Source organism: Phyllobates terribilis, unplaced genomic scaffold, assembly GCF_046119375.1.
Source record: "Phyllobates terribilis strain yellow unplaced genomic scaffold, ASM4611937v1 Scaffold_1__5_contigs__length_1240528914, whole genome shotgun sequence".
Taxonomy (NCBI): Eukaryota; Metazoa; Chordata; class Amphibia; order Anura; family Dendrobatidae; genus Phyllobates; species Phyllobates terribilis.
In genome coordinates, this window is record NW_027362761.1 from 617,239,333 (window position 1) to 617,261,008 (window position 21,676).

At 44.1% G+C, this 21,676-nt stretch overlaps 1 protein-coding gene across 8 annotated transcripts in view; it reads right to left on the reverse strand.

Annotated features, from left to right (window-relative positions):
- The window catches only part of LOC141272912 (uncharacterized), a 267,987-nt gene that overhangs the window by 239,055 nt on the left and 7,256 nt on the right, over window positions 1-21,676 (reverse strand). For 2 of the 8 annotated variants that reach the window (XM_073684126.1, XM_073684169.1), the window contains exons 2-4: window positions 11,050-11,126; window positions 7,351-7,533; window positions 6,627-6,750 (exon numbers count right to left, since the gene is read on the reverse strand). In XM_073684126.1, the coding sequence (XP_073540227.1) occupies window positions 6,627-6,750; window positions 7,351-7,533; window positions 11,050-11,126 (384 nt within the window). Of the gene's footprint in view, window positions 1-6,626; window positions 6,751-7,350; window positions 7,534-11,049; window positions 11,127-13,789; window positions 13,931-21,676 lie in introns of those variants that run through there. The other 6 variants (XM_073684101.1, XM_073684142.1, XM_073684133.1 and 3 more) reach the window with 5 other exon arrangements.

Consider the following 21,676-nt stretch of genomic DNA (forward strand, 5'->3'; position numbering starts at 1 on the left):
TATTATTGATGTAGACCAGTATGTCACTAACTAATGTGTGTGGAGAGAGTATCTATCCTAGCAGTAGACAAAGAGAAAGGGAGAGTTACTAGCACTAGGCAGAGGCAGGATATCTAGTTATGGGAGCAATGAGAGAAAATATCACAGTGACAGTGAATACCTAGAGAAAGGGAGGAAAAGAGGAGAGTCAAGGAAAGTCAAGAAAGAAGAGAAAGGAAGAAGGGACCAACTTTGCATAGTACAAAAACCTATTTCAACGCTTAATTGAGAGGCCAGTCTTGATTGCAGAGGTCCAGAAGTCCGAGTCCAATCTCCCCTTCCAGTGCCACAAAATAGGATTTCACTAGGGACACAAAGTGTTAATAATCTCTGAATAGTTAATGAAGTTGTGAGCAGCTTCTTCAATAGAGCACAGTTCTATTGGACTCAGGGAGGAGTTATAACGACAGAGACAACAAGGCTATTACTTCAGATAATAAGCAGATGAGCTTCAGTTTAATCTGCCTCCATTTATAGGCACAGCTGCTGGAAGAGGTGCAAGTTGAATGGAGACTCACAGTTTAATCTTCAAGAGGTAGTATAGGAGAGTTGGCAATATGTCTCCCATCCACAAAGCACCAACATGAAACACCTCAGCGAGTCCTTGTCTCCAGGTTCTGGGGGCCGCTTCACAGCCTAAAAGGCAGCAGCTCCTCCTTCACCAGGACCCCTTTGGACACTGAGATCTTCGATGTCAGACCTCACAGTAGGTCCCTGCACCAACGCTAGGAATTCCACCGGGAGTCGACAGCAGGTGAGATCACCACACCGGCTGCAGGATATACACTGTCGCTCCTCAGGCAGGCAGGGACAAGCAGAGACGAGATAGCACCTCTCCGGGTTAGTTCAATCACGGGGAGAGCATTTACAGTTGGTATAATTAGAAAAGAGCACACGAAAGGAGATTTCCAGCCGCCCCTGGTCCACTATGTTATCAGGGCAGTGTAAGAATAAAACAAAATGGCCGCTGCTAATGCTGTATCCATGACAACAGGCTCCACACAGTCACCTCAAAAAGCTGGAAGTCAGTCAGAAAATCTCCTGAGTCTCACATAATAGAAGAGGGTCTCACCCAAGCCAAAAACAAACTGAATAAACAGCAAATGTCCTCAGATGTATCAGCGATCATGCAAGGGACGTTTTAACAGGATGGCTTACTATAGATATCGTGGGTGAGATCCAGCGGGTCAATCCGGGCTGTAGAATAGATCAAAAGGGTGTTTTGGGATCAGCAAGACATCCCAGACAAATCTATGTTGGTGTGGCGAGATTTAAGACCCATTAAAAGGGTAAATCCCGTAGGTTAAGGCTAAAATGCAGGAGCCTCTGCTAAACCCGACCACTCAGCATGAGCTCCAATCCACGCCCCCTTCTGGTATTGCTGTGCAGAGAGCCGGTCTCTGTGCGGCAATACACTGAACTGAAGCGCAGCTGGAGGCAGCTCCTGGACCGGGCCGCGATCGGGGTCTGTGCCTGCGGGCCGCATGAAGCAGACTGAAGGGCCGCATGCGGCCCGCAGGCCGCGTGTTTGAGACCCCTGATCTAGAGTATGTCGGCTTAGGTAATCTACATTTACAATCTCCAGCCCCTCCAGGTAAATAGCAAACAGGGATAAGGTGTGCATTTTTGCTAGCCTAAAAAGCTTTATGTTCCATATAACTGAACAAAGCAAAGTTCATCATAAATTCATGGTTAGGCAACTTGGTGTGGAAGAACATGATCGGCCGCACAGAACACGGACCCTAACCCCATCCAACACCTTTGGGATAAATCAGAAAGACAACTGTGAGCCCAGCCTCTCCCTAACATCACAGTTTGACCTCACATATGCTCTTCTGTATGAAGGGGCAACCCCCCCCCCCCACAAATACATCAAAAATCTTGTGTAAATCCTTCCCAGAATAGCGAGAGCCGTTATATGGAGAGACTCCATATTAATGACTATGGATATGGTCTGTCTACACGAGTAAGTCTCTTGAGTAACCAGCAGAAATATGCCAGAAATCCAGAAATGTAATCTCACGATTTATATTCCTCAATATAACCATCACCCTTGATCTGACAACCATCTGTTTCATTTGCAGGAATGTTCCAATGTGCAATACTCTGCGTATTCATTGATCTCCATTCAAAACTCTTTATGCCGCCTCTGTCTCCTATTTATCCCCTCCATGCTTGTGAATCATCTCCTTGCTGCTCCTCCCTCCTACTTACATCTGGCCTATTCCATGTGCATTGAAAGCTTTATAAACTGAGAGATACAGGTCTGTCAATGACCGTGGTCTGTCTCCACAAGTATGTCTCTTGAGTAACCAGCAGAAATATGCCAGAAATGGGCCAGAAGTGACCAGAAGGTATGAGTAACTACCTATTAAATGTACTTAGCTTCTCTATTCTCCCTTACACTTTCATTATGTTTACATATGCCCTTAAAGTTTTTGCTCCACTAATCCGCACTCTTCTTCGCTACCCCCAAGCCCCAGCACCTTCAAACTAAATAAGCATCTCTCCTTCCCTCTTACCTCCCCACCTGACCTCATCTGCTGACCTGCTCCTCAACTTCAGATCTATCCTACTCAAACCTAAAACAAGCCGGACACTCTCATTCTCCCACCTGCTCTCCCTCTCTCTGCTTCTTCTCACTGTTGGTGACATATCTCCCAATCCTGGACCCCCACAGCTTACACCTTCCACTAACTCCCCCTCCTATCGACCCAACTAAATACAAACTACCGCAATCTCTATTATCTTAAACCTGTGCCCTTGACGCCCACCCCACTGCTCTCTCTCTCTGGAATGCCCGCTCTGTCTGCAATAAGCTACATGTTATTCACAACCTCTTTACCTCTCATAATCTCTCCTTCCTCAGCATCACCAAAACATGGCTGACACCCTCCAACACTGCCTCCCCTGCTGCGCTTTGTTACGGTGGCTTGCACTTCACCCACACTCCTCGCCCTGGTAACAGACATGGTGGAGGAGTGGGTCTTCTCCTTTCTACCAACTGCACCTTCAACCCTATCCCACCTCTACCCTGTCTTATGCTCCCTTCTTTTGAAGTCCACTCTGTCCGCATCTACTCTCCCTCCAACCTCCAAGTGGCCATCATATACCGACCTCCGGGCCCGGTCACTGCCTTTAATGACCAATTCTCCACCTGGCTTCCTTACTTTCTCTCTGCTGACATTCCCACAATCATCAAGGGCGATTTCAACATCCCCATTGACACTAGCCAGTCAACAGCATCCAAACTCCTGTCACTTACTTCATCTTTTGGACTTATTCAGTGGTCCTCCTCAGCCACCCACACAGATGGGCATACACTGGACCTCATCTTCATCCGACTCTGCTCCCTATCTAACCTCTCAATCTCCTCTCTACCCCTATCTGACCACCATCTACTCACTTTCTCAACCCTGTCTTCCTCACCTGTCACCCATGTCCAGCATAGCACACCCCCGCAGAAACCTTGCACATCTAGACACACACACTCTCTGACTTTATTCTACCACTGACATCCATATCCTCACTCCACTACACAGACAGCGCCACTGCTTTCTACAATGCCACTCTCACATCAGCTATTGACCCCGTTGCCCCTCTTGTGTATGGCAGAGCGCAACCTATCAGTAGACAACCCTGGCACAATAACCTCACTAAGAAGCTTCTGCAAGCGTCCAGGGTTACAGAGCGGCGTTGGAAGAAAACACATTCACAAGATGACTTCACTGCATTCAAACAAGCAACACTCGCATTCAAATCAGCCCTCACCTCTGCTAAACAGGCCTACCTCACAACCCTCATATCTTCCTTATTCTACAACTCCAAACAACTATTCAACACTTTTAACTCCCTCCTCCGCCCTCCACTGCCCCCTCTGACCTCCCTCATCCCTGCTGAGGACTTTGCCGCACACTTCAAAAACAAGCTTGACAAAACAAGGCAAGACTTCATTGTTTGATCACCACAACCCCTTTTGTTTTCCAGAGCATTGCCCTTCTCCCATAACCTCCCTCTCCAACATCAATGAAGGAGAGCTTACCTGCCTCGTCCTCAAATCACATCTCCCCACTTGTGCACTTGACCCCATCCCATCTCCTCCCCAACATCAACCCCACACTCATTCCATCCCTAACTAATCTCTTCAACCTATCACTAAAAGCTGGTACCTTCCCCTCTGCTTTCAAACATGCCACAATCACGCCCATCATCAAAAAGCCATCCCTCGACCCAACCGCTTTGTCCAGATATCATCCCATATTCGCCTCCAAACTCCTTGAGCACCATGTTCACGCTGAACTTTCCTCTCACCTCTCATCTAACTCTCTCTTCGACAACCAACAATCTGGCTTCCGCCCCCACCATTCCACAAAAACTGCCCTTACCAAAATTACTAATGACTTACAGCCAAAGCTAACCGACAATTCTCCCTACTTCTTCTTCTAGACCTGTCTTCTGCCTTTGACACAGTTGACCACTGCCTCCTACTACAGATTCTCTCTTCCTTTGGTGTCAAAGACCTTGCTTTATCCTGGATCTCCTCATACCTTTCCAACCGCATATTTAGAATCTCCCACTCCCACTCTACCTCCTCTCTCTGTTGGAGTCACTCAAGGCTGCAGCCTAGGACCCCTACTCTTATCCATCTATAACCTTGGCTTGGGACAGCTCATAAAGTCCCATGGTTTCCAGTACCACCTGTAAGCTGATAACACTCAGATCTACCTCTCTGGCCCAGACGTCACCTCTCTGCTGTCCAGAATCTCAGCGTGCCCATCAGCCATATCCTCCTTCTCCTCCCGCTACCTCAAACTCAATGTGGACAAATCTGCACTCATCATCTATCCTCCATCTCGCGTAACTTCCCTATCTGATCTATCTATCACAATAATTGACATCACTCTTTCCCCTGTATCAGAAATCTGCTGCCTCGGCGTAAACCTCGACTCTGCTCTGTCCTTCAAACCAAACATCCAAGCCCTCGCCACCTCCTGTCACCTGCAGCTCAAAAATATTTCCAGAATCCGTCCTTTCCTCAACTCTCAATCTTCTAAACCCAATCTCGACTACTGCAACATCCTCCTCTGTGGCCTACCTGCTAACACTCCTACACCTCTCCAATCTGTTCTTAACTCTGCTGCCCGACTAGTTCATCTCTCTCCTCCTCTGTTACCCCCCTTTGCAAATCCCTTCACTGGCTCCCAATTTCCCAGCGTATCCAGTTCGAACTAATAACACTGACCTACAAAGCCATCCATAACCTCTCTCCTCCGTACATCTCCGAACTTAGCTCCCGATATATTCCCTCATGTAATCTCCAGTCCTCCCAAGACCACCTCCTCTCCTACTTTCCACACTTATTCATTCCTCACCCAATCGACTCCAAGACTTCTCCCGAATATCCTCCATCTTCTGGAATTCTGTGCCTCAACATGTCCGATTATGCGCCACACGCTGATTCTTCAGACGAAACCTGAAAACCCATCTCTTCAAGGAGGCTTACAACCTGCAATGACTCCATCACCACCACCAGAGCTGCTGCAACCCTCCCAAACTACTGTCTCCTTCCCCACCATCCTGTAGAATGTAAGCCCGCAAGGGCAGGGTCCTCTTCCTTCTGTACCAGTCTATCATTGTTAGTTCATTTACTGTAAGTGATATCTATATTTTGTATGTAACCCCTTCTCATGTACAGCACCATGGAATCAATGGAGCTATATAAATAATAATAATATACAATGTATCTGTAGAATGTAAGCCCGCAGGGGCAGGGTCCTCCTCCCTCTGTACTCGTCTATCATTGTTAGTTCATTTACTGTAAGTGATATCTGTATCTGGTATGTAACCTCTTCTCATGTACAGCACCATGGAATCAATGGAGCTATATAAATAATAATAATATACAATGTATCTGTAGAATGTAAGCCCGCAGGGGCAGGGTCCTCCTCCCTCTGTACCCGTCTATCATTGTTAGTTCTTTACTGTAAGTGATATCTGTATCTGGTATGTAACCTCTTCTCATGTACAGCACCATGGAATCAATGGAGCTATATAAATAATAATAATATACAATGTATCTGTAGAATGTAAGCCCGCAGGGGCAGGGTCCTCCTCCCTCTGTACCCGTCTATCATTGTTAGTTCTTTACTGTAAGTGATATCTGTATCTGGTATGTAACCCCTTCTCATGTACAGCACCATGGAATCAATGGAACTATATAAATAATAATAATAATATACAATGTATCTGTAGAATGTAAGCCCGCAGGGGCAGGGTCCTCCTCCCTCTGTACCCGTCTATCATTGTTAGTTCTTTACTGTAAGTGATATCTGTATCTGGTATGTAACCCCTTCTCATGTACAGCACCATGGAATCAATGGAGCTATATAAATAATAATAATATAGAATATGAGGTCAGAAACGTTCTTAGAGGTGGAATGTGAAGGAGGCACAGACTGATTAAGTACCAGAATAACGAAAGTACCAGATATTCATGATTCCAATACATGTGGCATCAAATGAAAAAAAATCATTGAAGGCAGCCAGGGCCGACAGTAATTGGCACAAACATTAAGATCTCTTCTTACCTTGTGATGTCAGAGGCCGGAGCTCCTCCATCATCACCTCCTGGTACCGATCCTGGTGTCCTTCTAGATACTCCCACTCCTCCATGGAGAGATAGACACCGACGTCCTGACACCTTATAGGAACCTGACAACAACGACACCGTCATCACCCAGAATCCTCCAGTGCTGTCCTGTATAATGTCCCAGCAGTCACCTCTCCGCTCATCACCCAGAATCCTCCAGTGCTGTCCTGTATAATGTCCCAGCAGTCACCTCTCCGGTCATCACCCAGAATCCTCCAGTGCTGTCCTGTATAACGTCCCAGCAGTCACCTCTCCGCTCATCACCCAGAATCCTCCAGTGCTGTCCTGTATAATGTCTCAGCAGTCAACTCTCCGGTCATCACCCAGAATCCTCCAGTGCTGTCCTGTATAATGTCCCAGCAGCCACCTCTCCGGTCATCACCCAGAATCCTCCAGTGCCGTCCTGTATAATGTCCCAGCAGTCACCTCTCCGGTCATCACCCAGAATCCTCCAGTGCCGTCCTGTATAATGTCCCAGCAGTCACCTCTCCGCTCATCACCCAGAATCCTCCAGTGCTGTCCTGTATAATGTCCCTGCAGTCACCTCTCCGCTCATCACCCAGAATCCTCCAGTGCCATCCTGTATAATGTCCCAGCAGTCACCTCTCCGGTCATCACCCAGAATCCTCCAGTGCTGTCCTGTATAATGTCCCAGCAGTCACCTCTCCGCTCAGCAGCTCAATCATCTTGTTGCTGAGCTCTAGGATCTTCTTCTTCTTGCTCTCATGTATCGGGGGGTGCGGGGGAGGCTCTGTGATGGGGTCCGGGCTCCGTCCTCCTGACTCCTGGAGATGGATGATGGGAGTCACACCCTCCCCCGGTGTCTTCCTCACTATTGTGTAATCCTGTGTATGGAGAGAGACACTTAGGGAGAAGAATTCCTTCCCGACTCCAGATCTGACAATCAGTAGAAATCCCGGGATAAATAACCGTCTCCGGTAATCTGGGGCCATAACCTGGAATATTATTACACTCAGGACAGACATCCAGGCCCCTCTACAGCTCTTATAGGGAATCCCCATGACAACTCCTCCTGGCAGAGAGCTGCACACAATCACTGCTCTTACAGTAAAGAATCCTTCTCTTCCTCTTCTGGATTTCCTCTTCCCGATGTCAGACTTGTCACATACAGTTGTGCTCAAAAGTTTACATACCCAGGCAGAATTTTTCCTTTCTTGGCCTTGTTTCAGAGAATTTGAATGATTTTTCTCCACTCATGGTTATGGGTTGGGTGAAGCCATTTATTGTCAAACTACTGTGTTTTATCTTTTTAAATCTTAATGACAACCAAAAACATCCACATGACCCTGATCATAAGGTCACATACCCCAGTTCTTAATACCGTGTATTGCCCCCTTTAACATCAATGACAGCCTGAAGTCTTTTGTGGTAGTTGTGGATGAGGTTCTTTATTTTCTCAGATGGTAAAGCTGCCCATTCTTCTTGGCAAAAAGCCTCCAGTTCCTGTAAATTCCAGGGCTGTCTAGCATGAACTGCGAGCTTGAGATCTCCCCAGAGTGGCTCAATGATGTTGAGGTCAGGAGACTGAGATGGCCACTCCAGAACCTTCACTTTGTTCTGCTGTAGCCAATGAAAAGTTGACGTGGCCTTGTGTTTGCTGTCATGTTAGAACGTCCAAGTACGTCCCATGCGCAGCTTCCGGGCTGATGAGTGCAAATTTGCCTCCTGTATTTGCTAATAACGTGCTGCATTCATCTTTCCTTCAACTTTTACCAAGATTCCTGTGCCTTTGTAGCTCACACATCCCCAAAACATCAGCGATCCACCTCCGTGCTTTACTGTAGAAATGGTGTTCCTTTCATCATAGGACTTGTTGACCTCTCTCTAAATGTAACGTTTATGGTTGTGCCAAAAAGTTCAATTTTGGTCTCATCACTCCAAATTACCTTGTTCCAGAAGTTTTGAGGCTTGTCTCTGTGCTGTTTGGCGTATTGTAGGCGAGATACTTTGTGTCATTTGCGAAGTAATGGCTTTCTTCTGGCGACTCGACCATGCAGCCCATTTTCCTTCAAGTGCCTCCTTATTGTGAATCTTGAAACAGCCACACCGCTAGTTTTCAGAGTCCTGAATTTCAGCTGATATTATTTGTGGGTTTTTCTTTGCATCCTGAACAATTTTTCTGGCAGTTGTGGCCGAAACTTTTTTGTTGGTCTACCTGACCATGGTTTGTTTTTAACAGAGCTCCTTATTTTCCATTTGTTAATTAGTTTGAACGCTGCTGACTGACATTATCAATTCCTTGGATATTTCTTTGTATCCCTTTCCTGTGTAATACAGTTCAACTACCTTTTCCCGTAGATCCGTTGTCAATTCTTTTGCTTTCCCCATGACTCACAATCCAGAAACATCAGTGGCTGGATGAAAGATGCAAGAGTCTGTCTGGATCCCAGAAACTCACTCAGCTTTTATGCACACGCACTGATTACAAGCAAACAGGTCACAGGTGAGGATGTTACCTTTAGTAGCCTTTCAAACCAATTTGTGTCAAATTCTGTGCATATTATCAGCCAAAAATCACCAGGGTATGTGAACTTTTGATCAGGGTCATTTGGATGTTTTTGGTTGTCATTAAGATTTGAAAAGAGAAAACACAGTACACTGTGTTCCAAATTATTATGCAAATAATATTTTCTCAGATTTTCCCAAATTACCTATATGAATTGCAGTCATTGTAATTTTCCAGTCAAATAACTATTAGAGTACAATTGAAAGGTTTTTTGTACAAACTGCCTATGATAACAGGATATTTTTAAAAAAATAAAAAACTCAAACTGCACTCAAAATGCATGTTCCAAATTATTATGCACAGCAGAGTTTTCAACCTTTTCATTTTAATAAAGAACAAAAAAATGGTCATTTTTGAAATTATAAGCATTAGCCGGTTATTACACACTGAAATCAAACAGTTTTCAACTCAAAACTTTATTCTAGGTGATGTTACATTTGCACATAGGACCCCTTGTTGGAAAGGAGCTTCTGAACTCTCTCGTCCATTGAATTTGTCAGGCTTTGGATGGTTTCTGCTTCAATTGTTTTGCATGAGGACAGAATACCCTCCCAGAGCTGTTGCTTAGATGTGAACTGCCTCCCGCCATCATAGACACTCCTTTTGATGATGCTCCAGAGGTTCTCAATGGGGTTGAGGTAAGGGGAGCATGGGGGCCACACCATAAGTTTGTCCCCTTTTATGCCCATAGCAGCCAGAGATGCAGATGTGTTATGTGCAGCATGAGACGGTGCATTATCATGCATGAAATGATCTCGATAGTCCAGATGGATGGAGTGGAGGATGGCTGGTTGATGGACACCCCATGCAAACACGGCTACGGCGCAAACAAGGAGGAGGTGGAGTAATGTTTTGGGCTGGAATCATGGGGAGAGAGATTGTCGGCCCTTTTAGGATCCCTGAAGGGGTAAAGATGAACTCCATAATGTATGTTGAGTTTCTCAAACAGCACTTCCTTCCATGGTTCAAGAAGAAGAACCGTGCATTCCGCAGCAAGATCATTTTCATGCATGATAATGCCCCGTCTCATGCTGCACATAACACATCTGCATCTCTGGCTGCTATGGGCATAAAAGGGGACAAACTTATGGTGTGGCCCCCATGCTCCCCTGACCTCAACCCCATTGAGAACCTCTGGAGCATCATCAAAAGGAGTGTCTATGATGGCGGGAGGCAGTTCACATCTAAGCAACAGCTCTGGGAGGGTATTCTGTCCTCATGCAAAACAATTGAAGCAGAAACCATCCAAAACCTGACATATTCAATGGACGAGAGAGTTCAGAAGCTCCTTTCGAACAAGGGGTCCTATGTGAAAATGTAACAGCACCTAGAATAAAGTTTTGAGTTGAAAACTGTTTGATTTCAGTGTGTAATAACCTGCTAATGCTTAGAATTTCAAAAATGACCATTTTTTTTTTCTTTATTAAAATGAAAAGGTTGAAAACTCTGCTGTGCATAATAATTGGGAACATGCATTTTAAGTGCAGTTTGAGTGTTTTATTTTTTAAAAATATCCTGTTATCATCGGCAGATTATACAAAAACCTTTCAATTGTACTCTAATAGTTATTTGACTGGAAAATTACAATGACTGCAATTCATATAGGGAATTTGGGAAAATCTGAGAAAATATTACTTGCATAATAATTTGGAACACAGTGTAGTCTGACAATAAATGGCTTCACCCAACCGATAACCATGAGCGGAGAAATGTTTTTTTGTTATCACTCATATTCTCTGAAACAAGGTCAAGAAAGGAAAAATTCTGCCGGGGTATGTAAACTTTTGAGCACAACTGTCACACAATAAAGCTGATAGAAATGTAGAGGAGTTACCTCTCCGCTCAGCAGGGAGATGATCTCCAGGGTGAAGTGTAATAATCTTCTGGTGATCTCGTCCTCGTCCATTCTTGCTGGGTCATTCAGGTAAAAAAGGGTTTGGGATGAGAACATGATAAAACAAGATCACTTAGATGGATTTAGTAGTGAAGGCGTCTTTACGATAAAGAGATGTAATCACCCCCAAAAACATGACCCATACTTAAAAATGAATATGTACAATAAATCACAAAACAGCAGAATAACAGCAGTTTCCTAAGGCATGGATCTTTTCAAAATGACATTCACCTTCCGTCACCCCTTGGATCCATAACATGTTGTAGGGAGGTCTGCTCTAGTTTTGAAACCGTTGATTGCGCCATTTGGAAGTCACAAGAACATTGAATCCGGTGTGACATCAAATGATGAACTGTTAATTCTGAAATTTGAGATCGCTAGCTATGTTGAGAAAATTTGCTTTGCAGCAGAACGAAAAATTCTCCAAAAGACCACAATTGCTCATAAAAGTCGTGAATGACTCTGAGGACTCATATTGCTGTATCCAATGACTTTCAAGCTTTTTGAAGCAAAGACATGCTTGGTAACGCCAAAGTGATGTCAACCTAAATGGCTATAAGTAAATTGATGGTAAACAACAGTCTACTTAATCGTATGGTACTTAAACTTAAAACGATTTGTCATAGATATTATTAAAAAGCCCTCTCTCCCTCTTCCCCCTCCCCTATACCATTTGCTAAGGAGAAGAGCTAACACTCTAAGAAGTTGCTTCTATGCAAATAGCAGGGTACAAAAGAAACCACAAACTCAATTATCCAGGCTAGTTACCATATCTAATGGAGAGACATGGGTGATGAATAGACACCTGAGTAAATCGGAAACCGCTCGTTAGGCTTCAAAGAAAATCTGTCACACTCCTCACAACAGCCAGGACATTCCCAGCTGCAATCTTCAGACTCATAGGCACCGAAATGAAATATGGAATATCGTTAGTTCTATAATTCCGATTGTGATGGGAAACATATTTTTAGAGGTGGGACTAACTGGGGAACAGATGCATATTTTTCCGTGCCTATGTGCCCCACCAGTGAGTTGTAACGCAAGAGGGCAAACATGACCAACAGCAGTTATGTCAGGTTTAGTCTCTTAGGAGAGGTAAAATTGCAATAAAAAATATGGCATCCCTAGCTACCTTCTGCGATCAACCAGGGGGGAGTATAGTAGAAACTAAAAATTCAATAAAACCATGAAGGGTGGAGACCAGCCCACATGAGGTTATCACAGGGAAGTGTGTGGGCAGGGACCCCCTTCAGCATAAAAGATCAAGCCGAATATGGGTCTATACTCATGCCAGGAGATACATATTTGTGTAAGCAGGGGTCCCGTTCAATAACGGCCAGAATAGAAGTGCTTCCTCCAGCTAAACTGAATCGTATATTTTTTTCATAAACACTGCCTCCCTTTGGATTAAATATAAAATTTTATAGCTGTTTCTTCTGTTCTGTAATTGTTCCTCCCCCAAAGCCATATACGCTACCAGAAAGCAGGCGTCCAATCAGGCCTATATTGGATTTTATATATTTTAAAAAACGAAACTGATCGGTGGTGGCAGCGAATAATCTTAATTGGGTTATCGTGAAGCTGGCAGTGATCATATGGGGGGCATATATACATATTCCATGAGTTGGAATTCGGAGGTGTGTGCGCCACACGCTCACGGCTCGCTTGCCGATAGCTACGTAGTGAGTAATCGGGATCGTGCATGTGCAGAATCCCTGACACGGTCCAAAAAACGCTCGCTTTCTAGGGAAGTATCAACTTTGGTGTTTAGAAACTGAAGAAGCAAAGGCTTGGCTTCTTTTAGCCATCCAAAAATTATTACCCTTTTTTGTCGTATAAACAGGTTTGGTGTGGATTCATAAATTGAACAATGGGTCAGAACCAGGGTCCTGACAGTATGGACAATAAAGAAGCAATTGAATCCACAAGTGCAGAGCATAGACAGAATGGACCATGAAAACCGATGGCTTATTTTAGCTGTCACTCTTTGCAAGAATTATTTTTTCCATTTTTGGCAGCAGTAAAAGTTTTGTTAAATATGTTTTTCTTGACCACACCAAAGATAATAATAATTGTCATAGAAAAATTAAAATCTCCAGAAGGAGATGGAGCTTACACCAGGGCTGTGGAGTCGGTAAGCCAAACCTCCGACTCCTCAATTTCCGTGACTCCCCACTCCGACTCCACAGCCCTGCCTCACTATTAAGCATGTTTATAAAGTGCAGCACAGATTCATCTCAACTAAAAGCCGAGATCCTGAGATCAGGAACAGAACAGACATTTATAGGACATTTTATAACTTTCCCAAATTCTTATGAAAAAAATTGACAGCACATTCTGCACTGAACTACTGCACCCAATTTATTATATATTTTAGGAATCGGAGTCGGTCCATGTTATACCGACTCCACTAAAATGGACACCGACTCCACAGCCCTGGCTTACACTCAAACTCTTTGAAAAAGACTTCATTCGACATATGGGGCAGACAGTAAATTACAGCTAGGAATGGAGCAAAACCAACTAACATAGGGGAAAAAGGAAAGAGAATGCTTTAACCTCTTTAAAGCCGAGACTTCCTGCAGTGCCCAGGTAATTAAAAAAGGATATCTATTGTGGGAACAAGTGGGAAAGACTGAGATTTGTATATTTATGAGGAAGGGAAGCAAAATTCTAATACCTTTAGAGGCAACTCTTGTTCTCTTCAGAGGAGACTGGACATCTGCAACGAGACACTTGGGCACCAATGGAAATTCATGAATATTGGGGTTTGTATAGATCCAATATCGATGGGGCATACATTTTCAACTTCAGGACTAATCTGGGAAGAATATGCATATTTTTTCATAACTGTGAGACATGCTAATCAGCCCCAAATCAATAGTGACCAGATAGCTGACAACAGCCATGACGTTTCATATCTATGAAAAGGTAAAAAAAAAACAATAAAAAAAATGACATGAATATTGAACGCCTGTGAGCGTCACCAGCCAAGATATCATGAATGTTGGGGATTTCATAAAATCCTCAAAGGCTGAGAACATTCCACAAACACCCCCCACATGAGGTCATCAAGGGGGAGGTGTGTGGGTGTAATTTAGGTGCTGATAAAAAGACAAGGCAAATTATGATCTGTGTTCAATGCCGGAAGCTACATCATCGTGTAGACTTCATCAGCGTAAATGGACATTTTCACAAGGAGCTCGTCCCACCATAAATCTGAAGTTTCTGTGACCCAGATTTAATAAGTGTCTTTGTTATTCCTTTTTATTTTATGTAATTGTATACACTGTATTGTTTGTCCCTTTGTATAATTTTTGCATATTTTTTATATGAACACTGCATATCGTTCTGGATTAAATTTAAAATGTAATAGTTCTGTTCCTTTTGCTCCGTAAACCGCATCCCTGAAGCCATACGTTACCTGTCAGATGTCCAATCAGCCTGTATTAAGAATTGGTGGTGGCAGCTAATAATCTTTTTTGGGTTATTGTGGAGCTGGCAGTGACCGTACCGAGGTATATATATATTCCACGTGCTGGAATAGGTTGTGTATACACAAGTTAGTTATCCAATAATCGGCCTACTAGTGGAAACAGCCTGCGGGTTCCTTCGTTAATAGTCGGTCAATTACGTAATTGTCCTGACAGTAGGGGGCAGCAGAGGGCTGTTCGCGACAAAAAAGGTAACCTCAAGGAGGTTCAGCGCAACCCCACACCCCCATCCCCCGGCTGTGATCTTTGACAATAATAATTATTTTTTTTAAAAATCGCTCCAACCGGCAGCACCGTAACGTACTGAAAGTTGCTGAGCAAACTGCTCAGGTTATTCCTTTCGTTAGATTTTTCTGGGTTCAGCCGCCAGTTGAGAGGAGATTTCACTTGGTTGGGCAAGGAAATTCTTTTGCTTAGAGATGTTGGGGATCCGTTCCAGTATGACAAAATGGAAGACTGGAGAGTCCTTGTATGACCTTGAGCCCAGGTGACTGCCGGGATGCATGATGTCATGGACCCCAGAAAGGACATTGCAAATCTTATGGTGTCTTTTTTCTCTCTCTTAGGCTGTGTGCCCACAATGTGTTTTATAAGCATTTCTGCAGCGGCAATTACGCCGCGGGAAACGCTTAAAAAACGCTTGGTAGAAGGTCTCCATGTTCCCCATTGATAATCCGCTTGTGCTGTGCACATGTTGCAGAAATTTCCGCTGTGGATTATCATTGTGGAAAAATACGCAGCATTACCATTAATTTTGCATAATCGCAGCGTTTTCGCCACCACTGACTTGCATTGAATCGCTTAATATCCGCATGACTAAATGTGCGCATGCGGATATTAAGTGATTGAATGTGCGGATGGTACCCAGGTTTGGAGAAGAGGAGACTCTCATCCAGACCCGGTACCATAGTATCTATAAAAAAAAAGAATAAAATAAAAAATAAACATTATACTTACCTTTTGATGGTCCCCGGTACGGGGCGTCCTGGCTCCCCGGTGGCTCGCGATGGTCTAAAAGGACCTTCCATGACGTAATTTAGTCTTGTGACAGGTCAAGTGACAGCTGGACGCACCAGGACGCACCGTACCGGAGACCGGGGGCCATCGGAAGGTGAGTATAATCTTTATTTTTTACCATTCTTTTTAACTATTAACTTGGTCACACTATATAAATCCATGCCGGTTGCATGGATATACAGTATATAGTGTGACCAAGTTGTCAAGCACTTTCCAAGTGATGCTAAAATCGCTTGGAAAAGCGCTTGACAACCCGCATGTGAAGAACGCGGGACATACGCTTGTCCCTGGCAGAAAAACGCATGTGCAAGCCACATGTACAATCCGCATGTACAATCCGCATGTGCAATACGCATGTACAATCCGCATGCGTTTTTTCTGCCAGGGAGATGCAGAAACACTCAGGAAAAAAAAAGCATTTCTGCATCGTGGGCACATAGCCTTAAGGAGGCGATTCTGGATCCGGTATCCATTTGTGATCTGGTAGAAGTGATCAAGCCCGATTTTTGAAAATGTATCAGCCATCCTAAGGATGTCAGGATTTGCAGAGTCATGTTTTGGTGTTCTGTGAGCAACAGTGCGGAGGTAGCCATGATTAATGGTTGAGGTAAGGAATGATATAGATGTTTTGTTTTGTCATGATCGACACTACCTATGCCATCATTTTTGTAAATATGTGAGGTGGTGATGAAATTCCGAATGGTAGTACATTGAATTAGAAGTGTAGGGTCTGTTGTCCCAGAGTTACCACAAACCTCAGGAATTCCCAATAAGTTGGATGGATGGTAACATGGTGATGGGTGTCTTGCAAATCGATGGTTGCCTTAAAGATTTTTCCTATCAAGGGTACCATAAATGTTATGGATTCCATCTTGAAGCTCATGAAGGAAACCTAATGATTTAGGGGTTTCAGATTTATAATTATCATCTTGTAAGATGAGTTCGGTTTCTTCACTAGGAACAGTGGGAAAATCACTCCTGAAACTTGCAGGTCTCGGAGACTGGACATCAGAGCTGTCTGGAGCTTCTGAGATGTAGGAGAAGTTACTTTTTAGCTTTGCCGGGGGTAGGAGGAGAATTCGATCTTTATCCAGTCTCTGATGGAATCCAGAACCCACAAATTTGAGGTAAAATCTGCCACTAAAGGTAAAAAATTAGAGATTCTGCCTCCTACTTTGACATTATTATTTATCTTGGCGCTGGTTTTGAAAAGAGTTTCTACCCCTTCCTCCTCTGGGGTATCACCAACATCCAGTTTTTCCCATTCATCTATATTGAGGAGTTTGGTTTTGTGGTGGACGAAAAGGCCGTCTCCTGAAGACTTTTGGTTCAGGTAACGATTTTTTTTGTGCCCGATGCCTTTTCCAGTAATTTGTCTAGGGCTGGACTGCACACATATTCTCCTTGGAAAGAAATAGAACAAAGCTTGGACTTGGATATTATATTTCCATTCCACATCTTCAAAAGAATAATTTGATAAAACTGATGACCAGGCTGCTAGACTGACCGATTCTGCTGCTAAGAATCCCGTTGCTTTTTGAAGGAGAGGTAGAGACACTAACAAATCTTCTCTAGAGGTCCCAATGCTAATGTGGTCCTCCAGTTGGCTCAGCCATCTGAACATGGATCTCACCATGCAAAGTGGATACAACATTTGTTCTCAAAGAACTTGCTGAAGATTCCAGGATTTCTTAAAAAGGTTGTCTATTTTCGGAACAATAGGATCCCTAAGCTGTGAGGAGTCTTCAAATGGTAAAGTTGTTTTCTTAGCTACTGTAGCCACCTGGATGTCAATCTTCGGTTTATTGTACCTGCACTTAGCCATGTCTTCCTCAAGGTGAAACCTGTTTTTTAATTCAGCTGGAATATTCGAACACTTTTCCGGGATCTCCCACTCACCCAGAATAAAATTCAGAATATTGTCGTGAACAGGAAAAACATCTTCCTCTATGAACTCAAACCACTAAACATCTCAACTTGGACTGATGAAGTCGTCTTCATTTCTTCTACTTCCATAGTTTTTCTAACAGCTGTGAAAAGTTCTTTCGTGTCCTCAGAAGCAAAGAAATATATATATTTTTTGCTTTCTTGGTCCACACAGAGTCCAGATTATTTCTTCTTCTTCCAGCCGGTCTTCTTGGATAGATAACCTGGTCTCTTCAGAGTCTGAATTTTCCTTCAACTTGATATTTCTCTTCTTTGCTCCCCGTGGCGCTACTTAATGGGATTGTGAAAAAGAGGATAGGGAGGACTGGATCTCCTGAAGAAGCATCCTTTTAATTTCTTCCATTAGGGAAAGCGTTTCTTCCTTTATAATACTTTCCGTACATCCCTGACATAATTGTTTCTTATGAGAAATGGAAGTCTTTTAGTACAAATGGCACATTTTCGGCTGGTAGTCTTATCTTTCACTTTTAGTGAAGAATTCTTGTTCCCCTGAAAGAGAGGGGAGAAGGCCATAATATACAAAATCCTACTCCAAAAGAGAATCTACCCGTAACAGGGAGACTCACTGGACCAGGGTTCGCACAAGACTCTGCAGACATGCCCCACAAGCAGAAGATAACCCCTCCATGGACACAGACAAGACTCAGTCCTAACTTAGGGTGTCCTCTGTCAGGGTCACTTATAGCCAAGGATTGCACTAGCCTATGTCGGTGATCTTTCCTGCCGATTCCCGCATTGGAAGCCGGAATTTGCTATGTATTCCACTGTGGAATGCAACCGGAAGTGACAATGACCAGGCGCGACTGCGTCGGACCTCACTTCCTGTGTGCACTCACATGTCGGCACAGGGAGGAGGAGTAAGGCTGGGGAGCTACGGGAGGCCCTCAGCCTGCAACCATCCAGCATTGCAGTCAAGTGCTGGAGGATGGTGAGGGTCTGACTCCAGGGGAGAGAAAGGAGCAGCATGTATGAGGAGGAAGGCATCGCGATCAAACTCCGCTGCCCAGCTTACAGAGAAAAAAAAGGTAGAGTGGTGCCGTGTCTGCTGCCGGCCATAGACCACCACAGGATGACCTCTTCCTAGTGACAGGAAAAAAATTGAGGCTAGGTGAAAAGTGGCTACTTAACCTCTTTGTGTTTCCTGTCTCTAATTAGGGCAAGGAGGCAACCTCCTGTAATGCTGTCGTGGAGGGAACTAGAGAAAATATGATCACTCATCTGCACAGAAAAGGATTTAATGAAACACAAGTTTCTTCTTCTTTAACCGTATATTTGTACATATGTGTGACAGTCATTGACGGTAGCTGACATGTAAAACTACAATTTCTGCATCATCTGCTGCAGGGGAAATACATGGCTGACTATGGCATTCTCTGGAAAAACAGCTGTTTTCCAGCAGTGCCAAGAGTAGAATTGGCAATCAACTCATTGCCACAGAGACTGGATTTTGTATTGGGTGGTCTCTATTGAAAGTAAGCTCCTTATCAGTAAGAGACTCATGGGGTCTAATATTTCACTAAAACAGTGAAGGAAAACTTGTGCTTTGGGGTCTGAAACACAAGATGAAAAAGCTTGGCTTATTTAAGGTGTGCAAACCTGATTTTTTTTTTTTTTTACAGCAATAAGATTTATGTTGAAAAAAAAAAGTAAAAACTTTTGCCCATTGCACTAAGACAGTATGTCACAAGAAAAAGCAATGGCTTTTAACCAGAATCCAAAAATGTTCCCTTTCTTTGAATTAGCAACAGCTTTGTTACTTGGAAAGTGAAGAAGCAATGGCTTTTTAAGAAGCCATCCAGAAATTATCCCATATTGGAGAGATTTATTTTCCTTATAAAAACGACTGATAAAAAACATCTGCACCATCGTGTCATAGAATGACACGAGTTGGAGGGGACCTCCGGGGTTATCTGGTCCAACCTTCTGCTCAATGCAGGAGTCAGTAGACCATCTCAGACAGATGTCTGTCCAGCCTCTGTTTGAAGACTTCCATTGAAGGGGATCTCACCACCTCTCGTGGCCGCCTGTTCCATTCATTGATCACCTCATTGTTAAAAAAAAATTTCTAATATCTAATCTGTATCTTCTCCCTTTCAGTTTCATCCCATTGCTTCTCGTGTTTCCATGTGCAAATGAGAATAAGGATGATCCCTCTACAATGTGACAGCCCTTGAGATATTTGTAGACAGCTATTAAGTCTCCTCTCAGTCTTCTCTTTTGCAAGCTAAGCATTCCCAGATCCTTTAACCGTTCCTCGTAGGACATTGTTTGCAGTCCGCTCACTATCCTGGTCGCTCTTCTCTGAACTTGCTTCCGTTTTTCAATGCCTTTGTTAACATGTGGTGCCCAGAACTGGACACAATATTCCAGATGAGGTCTGACCAAGGAGGAGTAGAGGGGATAATGACTTCACGTGATCTAGACTGTTTGCTTCCCTTAATACATCCCAGAAAGGTGTTTGCCTTTTTGCTGCTGCATCACGCTGTTGACTCATGTGCAGTCTGTCATCTATTAGTATAAGCAAGTCTTTATCACACGAGCTGTTGCTTAGTTCTATTTCTCCCATTCAATAGATGTCATTTTCATTTTTCTTGCCCAGATAATAGAATTTTGCATTTCTCCCTGTTACATCCCGTTCTATTACTCGCTGCTCATTGTTCAGGCTTATCTAGATCCTTCTGAATCCTTTGTCTTCTCTAGTGTTAGCTATCCCTCCTAGCTTTGCACTAGTCTGCTAGTTTGTGTCATATACACTGTAAAGGCAGCTGCTTAGGGAACTTGTTGTAGTATTAACAGTGATACAGGCAGGAGAGCATTATCTCTGCAGGTGCAGTCTCCTGGACAGCAGAAGCTGAGCTGAGGAAAGGAACTCAAGCTTATCTTCATAATTTGCCTATTTTGACTCCCTTTCAAAAGCCAGAAAAACTTTCACTCATTTTCCTTCAATAATGAGGGTGTGAATGGCCATCCAACTGTCATCGCTTTACTTAATGCTAATGATACGTATATCAGCTTATATGCAATTGAGCCGGAAGTAGTGCCATGCTCCCAGCACAACTGAGGGCCCTGTTGGTTCACTTTCCACTCCTGCTGCCACAGTTGGTCGTCATAGCCAGCGTCGTTATCAGTTTCACACAGCCGGCCTCATTCTTCGCTTGTGTCGGAGATCATGGAACGCACTCATCCCGCATGAGACACAACTACCACGTCCATAACCACCAAAAGCTTTCAGTCTTTGCTTCGTTATCACCTGCTCCTGAGCTGACCGCAGTAGAAGCAAACCTGACCTGGAAGATCTTTTGGCCAGATGTTGGCTCTGATATTTATTGCTGACTCCACCACTTTCCTCCTCTGAATAACATCACCTCCTCGTCACCCCAGTCTGGTAGCTAGGTCCTGTCCACCACACAATCATCATCACTATCCCAGACGCGGCTGACAGTTGCTTCAGTGTTGGGAAATGTCCTGGTGTCCTTGTTTCGTCTCCTGATTCCCACCTCTAGATCTGTTGAGTGCCACTACCACCACGGCTGCCAATGCTATGACCACCAACACAGCTAGGCATTTCAGCCACATTCTCCAGCTCCTCCGCCACCATCTCACCCAAGGACAAACGGACTATTCCTATTCAACACATCACCTGAAAGGCGTGAAATGTCTTAGTACCGGAAGAGCTGTGGCTGAAGGGACAAAGCATCTCACTAGGAGTCATGGAAGACCGATATGTCATTCACGGCATTGAAAGTCGCAATCGAAAAACATGAACTGTTATGGCAGCAGATCAGGGGAAGGAATGTGAAGACCACCGAGTGAAACGGACGGCGGCAGTGTCGGGGAAAACATCTGGCTGTGACGGAGATGGATGATGTGCCATGTACTCCATGATGTCCTCAGCTTCTCCCCATTAATACACATGCCAAGGGCAAAAGACGCAGTGAGTCTTGTACCAGTATCTCCCAAATGTAAAGGGATTGCCCAATACTTGGACAACCCCTATTAAATGCAATCTTCTTCACTGCTGTCGCACACTATCTGTACAGTATCTTCAGTGTTGTATGGTTTTCCTATCTCTATGGCTAAGCTGTGATAGGTGATGATCTCTCACTATC